Source organism: Dreissena polymorpha, chromosome 4 (genome assembly GCF_020536995.1).
Source record: "Dreissena polymorpha isolate Duluth1 chromosome 4, UMN_Dpol_1.0, whole genome shotgun sequence".
Lineage (NCBI taxonomy): Eukaryota > Metazoa > Mollusca > Bivalvia > Myida > Dreissenidae > Dreissena > Dreissena polymorpha.
This window is the reverse complement of record NC_068358.1, coordinates 118,316,041-118,322,973: the sequence shown is the minus strand read 5'-3', so window position 1 is coordinate 118,322,973 and position 6,933 is coordinate 118,316,041. Positions and strand designations below refer to the sequence as shown.

The 6,933-nt window shown below is 36.9% G+C and overlaps 1 protein-coding gene across 2 annotated transcripts; it reads right to left on the bottom strand.

Moving 5' to 3' along the window:
• Positions 1-2,685: 2,685 nt before the first annotated feature.
• On the bottom strand, positions 2,686-6,598 carry LOC127879637 (uncharacterized). 2 transcript variants are annotated; one of them, XM_052426614.1, is made up of 6 exons: positions 6,442-6,598; positions 5,284-5,467; positions 5,015-5,131; positions 4,442-4,612; positions 3,416-3,536; positions 2,686-2,792 (listed from the first exon to the last, which is right to left on the bottom strand). In XM_052426614.1, the coding sequence occupies exons 1-6, from the start codon at positions 6,484-6,486 to the stop codon at positions 2,780-2,782; spliced, it is 651 nt and encodes a 216-aa protein (XP_052282574.1). In that variant the 5' UTR covers positions 6,487-6,598; the 3' UTR covers positions 2,686-2,779. The 2 variants fall into 2 exon arrangements, with proteins under 2 accessions (XP_052282574.1, XP_052282571.1); XM_052426611.1 differs by having other exon boundaries at positions 5,284-5,566; positions 6,442-6,580.
• Between the last annotated feature and the right edge of the window lie 335 nt (positions 6,599-6,933).

Genomic DNA, 6,933 nt, shown 5'->3' with positions numbered 1-6,933 from the left:
CGATACCTGAAATGGCCTGTCGCTATCTATGTTTTGAATTCTTGTTTGTTAATGCTTTGTTATTCTTTTTCTTTTTCTTCATCTTTCTTTTCTGTGACTTCGAACCCTTCAACTTCCTAAATGGAACAAATCTGTGTAGGTTGTTTTTTCGCTTGCTGCTGTCTAAGGAACATTTGCTAGCGCCATGATTTAATATTGCTTTTCTGTTCAATTCCGTCAACAGGGTAAATTCTTCTTCATCCGGATCAACTGAAACAGAACAACAATTACTGAGCACGTATGTCGAGTGAAAAAGAAAACAAAACAAAACCTGAAGCAGGTTTCATGAAGCATCCTTATTCTTTGGTTATTGAAACTTTAAGATGCGCGGTGAAATTCTAACTCTGTGTACGTGATACGCTGTTTGCAAGAAGGCAAATGAACACAAAATCAATGCTTAAAACAATCATAATTTAAAATGTTTAATTGCTGGCGTTGCTGGTAATGATGATAAATTAAACAATAAAAAATCGTGATAACAATAATACGATGATGTGAATATGCGCAATACAACTTCTCAACAAGCGACAAGACTTAGTTGAAGGGCCCAAATTTATGGGTTAGCCGTCATTACGACTTAACAATAAACGTTATGTTCCTTTATTTTCAAAACCGAATTGTACTAGGCCGATTGATGCAACTTTAACTGTTGTAACTTGCGATGCTTCGGCTTGCATGTTTAGGTGTCATCACCAGGCTTATACACATCAAATTACTTTAATGGCCATTTGTTGTGTTTGCATTGTCGGTGTTTTGATTGCATTTATGACTGTTGGTCTTTTTTATTATTCGAGAGTTGAAATTGATAGTTAACTATTTAGATTGAGCTTATATTTCGCAAGTCAAATCAAATAGCAAAATATTTTGCACACATAAAAATGGTATATTTTCAGATATAGTGATATAATATTTCGGTGCTAAGACCTACCTGACGAGAACCGACTGCTCGCACAACTGTGCACGTGTACCTTCTCGGCCCTCCCTACACCGTGGTCAAGGCTCATAATCACCATAGAAACGACGAGGTACGCAAAGACAAACATTCTGCAATATCCAATTTTTAAGCTTGCGTAAACGTATGATTCTTTTTTATCTGAAGGAACAGGTTAAATTATTTATTTGAATATTGATGTCATGCGTACACATCACTGTTACACTACTTCATTTATGTGTATTATTCTGTTATATCTTCATGGACAACTACATCCTTTATAAATCAGAAATTACTAAAAGCTGTATGGAAGTTATTATCTTTACATCCAAAACGGTTCATAACAGCCAATAAATAAATTTCCATATAACTATTTGCAGCGCATTTTATATCCCTTGATAAGAATGTCGCTCGCAAATCTCTATGGAAACCATAAATGTTACATGTATTATTTTCTTAAACAATCGCAGACGTAGCAATCATCACAACGGAATACTAACAGTAACAAGATGTAAACGATACGTTGTGTATTGTTAGCGTGGAAACAATATCCAATGATGCAACCGCAAATATGTATCAGTATCATTTGAACAAAATGCAATCGATACAGAAAGAAAGATTGGTCTTTGAAAAGCAAATAATTGACTTGTCTCAACAAGAGATTTTGATGAGATTTATCGGTTCTTATTTGTATGCAATTTACGTCGGATATTCATAAAGTCCTCTGGTTCATGTTGTCGTCGCCGCTTGAAAACGGCGTTTGCAAATAATAATTGGTGTCATAATTCATCTGTATTGGATAATTAAATTGCATGGAATGTTTTTATAGCTGATAGTGTTTTTTTCTGTCGGAAATTCCACGGATGAGGAAAGATAATTAAGATCAAGGACCACTGTGTGTTGTGTTAAGTTTGCAATTGAATACATATATAGTAGTAGCTCAACCTTTTAACCGACAAATGCGTTTTTATATACGCAGAATAATCTCTCAAGCATGGCCATTCTTCTGCAAGGAACAAAATAAATAATATATTGACGGAAGTACAATTCTATCAAGCCATTTATGTATAGCGTCTAGAAAAAAGGCCTTGGCAAACAGCGTAGACCCAGATGAGACGCCGCATGATGCGGCGTCTCATCAGGGTCTGCGCTGTTTGCTTAAAGGAATTTCTGTGAGAAATGTTCTAAATATAGAAATAAATATACTAGACATCCCTAATTTTGAAAATAAATTGATCCAATTTAGAAGGATGGGAGAGTCCACTAGGCATAAATTGGTTAAGTAGGTTAGCTGAAAGCACGATTAGTAGGACTCTTTGTATTATTTTTTTCTATAAATGTCAATAGTCTGTTGTATACAGAATTATCACAAAATTCGCGTAAACCATATTTTAGTAATACATAAATTCGGGACAAACGTTTTTTTTTTAATTCATAAAGGCATCAGCAAATTCGCCTACAACGTCTCTTAAATGACGGCAAACGTCGCTTTTAGATTCATAAAAGGTATTAGTAAATGACAAGCGTATCTTTTAGTAGCAAATTTAAATCAGTAAATTTGCGAAAAACGTCTTTGTTATTTAGAAAACCCAAGATAAGCTTCAATCAGAACTCTTTTATTTTAGATTATCATAATTGACTCTTGCAATTAAAGTATGCAATAGTAAAGAAAAATGATTTTTGCGTCGAGGAGAGGGCATGCATGCACGAAGAAATTGGTGTTCTGTTTTTATTTTAAAATCTAAACAACGTAATATACAACAGAAATGTGAATGAGTCGTCCACTTGTTACAAGCAATCAAACCCGTTTCAAGCGCCGCATCTGTAATACAGGAAGAGAACAAATAATTCGCACATACTGTAATCTCAGAATGAAAATTAACTTAAATATTTTTAGTGGGATACACACCATCATAGTCTGCTTCGTTAACCAATTCATAACTTACCATGCGTGCGTGGAAACGAAACAAAATATATACTAATCCTGAATGTAAAAGGTATAAATTGCGCATACTCATAATTATACTCGCTATTGTAAGTACTATCTACTGATTCACATCCTCAATCATCGATATCGTTCATGATGATGATGATGAGATATTAATGATGATGGTGGTGGTGGTGGTGATGATGATGATGGTGTTGGTGGTGGTGATGATGATGATGATGATGGTGGTGTTGATGATGATGGTGGTGGTGATGATGATGATGATGATGATGACGACGACGACGACGATGACGATGATAATGATGATGATAATGATGATTATGATGATGATGATGATGATGTTGTTGATGATGATGATGATGATGAGGATGATGATGAGGATGAGGATGAGGAGGAGGAGGAGGAGGAGGAGGAGGAGGAGGATGACGGTGATGTCAGATGATGATGATGATTTAGTCGCCCGTCTGATTCATTAGCCTACACTAAGCCCCACTCACGTGCCGGTCTCGCCCAGCGGCATGTCAAACACGTGGTTGCCATGACACGTGAGGCCAGAGGAACACGGGCACCGGAACACAGTGCCGTTAGGTTTGCCGGATCCGTAGCGCACCAAACAGCCTAAAGTGATTCTAGAACTTAGGCGCTGCATATATTCACATACAGGTTTAAACATCTGTTCTACTAGTTTTGTAACAGATGCATATGTGAACAAAAGATAAACGACATAACTTATTATATTCAAATACCTCTGTTAAACAGATTTTCTGGACATAAACATAGGCAAAATGCATTCACATAATCGGATGGAAATCTAAGGCAGTAATACGAGCATTGCATGTCTGTTTTCTTAACCAATAATTGCAGACGATTTTTGATACAAAGTCCAAAAACTTATAAACATTCCTGCACGGGTATATTCATCATTTTGTACATGAAGTCATTGCGTGATTAAAGGTTGTCTGAATTAATTGGCCACACGTGTAAACATTAAAAGGACCTTCTCACAGATTTTGGCATGTATTGAAGTTTGTAATTACATGCTTTATATTGATAAATGTAAACATTGGATCTAAAAAGCGACTGTAAAATCACAATAATAAAATAAAAGAAAGAAAAAAAGGTAACGCTCAACTGGGCTCGAACCACTGACGCCTGGAGTAAAAGTCTATTACTTAGACCACTCGGCCATCCATGCTCATTCAATGAGTTATGTATTATATACTTCAAAAATGCATTCCTCGAAGTATCACAAAATACACCGACAACAACAGAACTCTTCAAATAATTCAATCGTTTCGCGTTGTTGCTTTATAATTTTCAGGTTTTTAAATCGTCAAAAGATGCATATAATGGATATTTGAGAGCTTTGTAAATGTTCAGTATTATCGTTTCCTCACATCATAACTACATTGAAAATTTGCGAATCTGAAACCTGTTTTGTTTGTCAATTTACCAAAACGTGCAAAGACCTCTTTAAAAGTTTCACAGAGTTGTGTAACTTATTCAAGTATAGGTATGATTACCAAACTCGTCCAATCCCATAGACTGACAGTGGGCGTATCCCATATTCAGAGAACGCTTCCCGATGGGTCGATCATCATTGACGCAACACTCGTTGTCGCTGCAGTCCGCACCGGAAGCGCATGGTTGGTGAAGCGTCGACGTCACCGTGACTGCCGCAACCTGGCAGGTCCCTGTAAACGAGATTTAAGTGAGGCATTTGAATTTTGGGTTTGTGCACACGTTGTTGTGTGTTCGTGTTATTGTTTTTACTTTATAAGTTGAAATAGTAAAAGTAGCATTCTTTTCAATTGATTGCATGAATCCGAAACTACTCATGAAATCCCCGAAGGAAAGCAGTAAATGGAAAGCGAATTGTGATTTCTTAAACACGAGGGTTTGTGGATTATTTAGTTCCATATCCCAAGCTAAATGAACTGACGTATGGTTAAACAGGCTACACATTGGGATTTGGAAAATATGTGTGGATACTTACATTAGATTTTGAATATACTTAAAAACACCTCTGAAGGCGAAATACACACACATATACACACACAATGTCCGAAATACGAACAGCACCCGCTCAAACATACCAGTTTCCCCTAGTGGAACTTCCACCATTCCCGACCCCTGGCATGTGTAGCCGCTAGTACACGGGCAATCGTAGAACAAACCAGACGTGCCTGTCGAGAGCTCGTGCACAAAGCACTCTGAAATCATCAATTTGGTCAATCTGATTTTAATTTCAAGTATCTCTCTCCTTGCACCTTTTATTAGTTTCTAATAAATCAGCTTCTAGTCCATCTTTTGCTAATACACACCACGATATAGCGAAAATATATAGTGATTGAAAACGAAATACTAGAGCCACTGGTGCCGTTTTTGTGACAACTGCCGTCAACAAAGCGCATGTGTCGTGGTTCCAAATGTTCGACGACGGTACGGCGGCGACCATCCGGCTGGTAGAAACTTACGCAGCACTCATCAGCCGCGCATTGCGCGCTGGTGGAGCAATACACCTCGAGCTGCTCGGTAGTGGGGAATGCCTGGATCAGGGAATTGTGTAGTGTAAAAGTCGCGGTATTGCTGGCCGTGTTTGCGTGTATTCCAATTGACTGGGTGAGGACACAGTGGTTAGCGTGTGGCTATGATATTAAAAAGTACGAAAAATTAAACTTTTCTGAAAAAAAATCACTATCAAATATATATATAACAAGGTATCCAACTCAAAATCAACCGAAAACAGGAAGCATCGCTTTGAAAAGACAAAACTTCATCAAGTATGCAGCGATTTTCATGAACCCGGTCTTATTCAACACATACATTAATTTCCTTTTATAAATATATATTTGATAGTGAAACATTTGTTTTTCAGAAAAGTTGATTTTAAAGTTATAATTTGTTTATTTATCATTCAAAATGATGTTTTCATTAATTAATATCATAGCCACACGCTAACCACCTGTGGGTGATGAAGGCGCAGCTTTTGGTTTGTTTGGACAAGTCTGTGACAACATCATCGAATACCCTTGACTATTCATTCTATTACCCTCGACGAATGGAGAAGATAATTAGGGCAGAGGGTATCGAATGTTTGTTATTAAAAATCATTAAGATTGTCTGTTTAAAAAAAAACACTTGATGGATTAATTTTACTTTTATAGTATATAATACAGTTTCTTAGCGTTGTTGTAACCTGGTTCATTTGATAAACCGTTTTTTTTATTTGTAAGTCTTCCTTCTACTGTTGTATGTTTTGCTGTGTAAACTTATAGAAAGACCTTATACTCACTTCGAATTATCTTTATACGTCTACATGTACATGTTGTTGCTTTTTAAATTACATAGAATATAACATGGGCGATGGTGGTTAAACATGGGCGATGGTGGTTAAACGAGAGAATATAACATGGGCGATGGTGGTTAAACAAGTTGTAAAGATGTTAAAGACATTGTATACGCGTTGCGTGTATAACATTGTATTAATATCGTTATAATAATCTATTGCAAAGAAACTTACTGTGGCGAACCCCTGAAGATAAGCCAAGACAACAACGACCTTCATGATTCTCGTCTGTTCTGTATCATGGCCAGTCACGTATACAAGATAAGCAAAGCTCCGTATGTGTATATGTACACATGTATATCTTAACAGGGCCGCAACCACACCAATTATTAAACTTGTTGCCGACAATAAATCAACCGCAGTGTAAATGGCAGAGAAGTCTGACGAAGCTAATTCACATACTAGTATTTAAAGCTGCTACATCACAGATAGTGAAGATAATACCCGTAATAACAAAGTTTTCGGGCACTTAAAAATAATTTATGTGTTCGTGTCAGAAAGTTAAAAAAAATAACAGCTTATTCAAAAATTACAGCTGTCTGAAAATTTAGTGACGAAAAAAACAGTTGCCGCTCGGCGGTTTTTTTATTGTCCGTTCTACGTTGCCTGGCCCTGTGTCAGTTATCGCACGCCCGTGCAAAGTTAAAAACCTCCAACGAGGGGAAC

Excerpts from the sequence above, each read along its gene's own strand:
- LOC127879637 (XM_052426611.1), bottom strand. The coding sequence starts at position 6,486 with ATGAAGGTCGTTGTTGTCTTGGCTTATCTTCAGGGGTTCGCCACA. Across the intron at positions 5,567-6,441 it reads ATCTTCAGGGGTTCGCCACA|CCACACGCTAACCACTGTGT; the intron begins GTAAGTTTCTTT and ends TTAATATCATAG. Across the intron at positions 3,537-4,441 it reads TATGGGATTGGACGAGTTTG|GCTGTTTGGTGCGCTACGGA; the intron begins GTAATCATACCT and ends GAATCACTTTAG.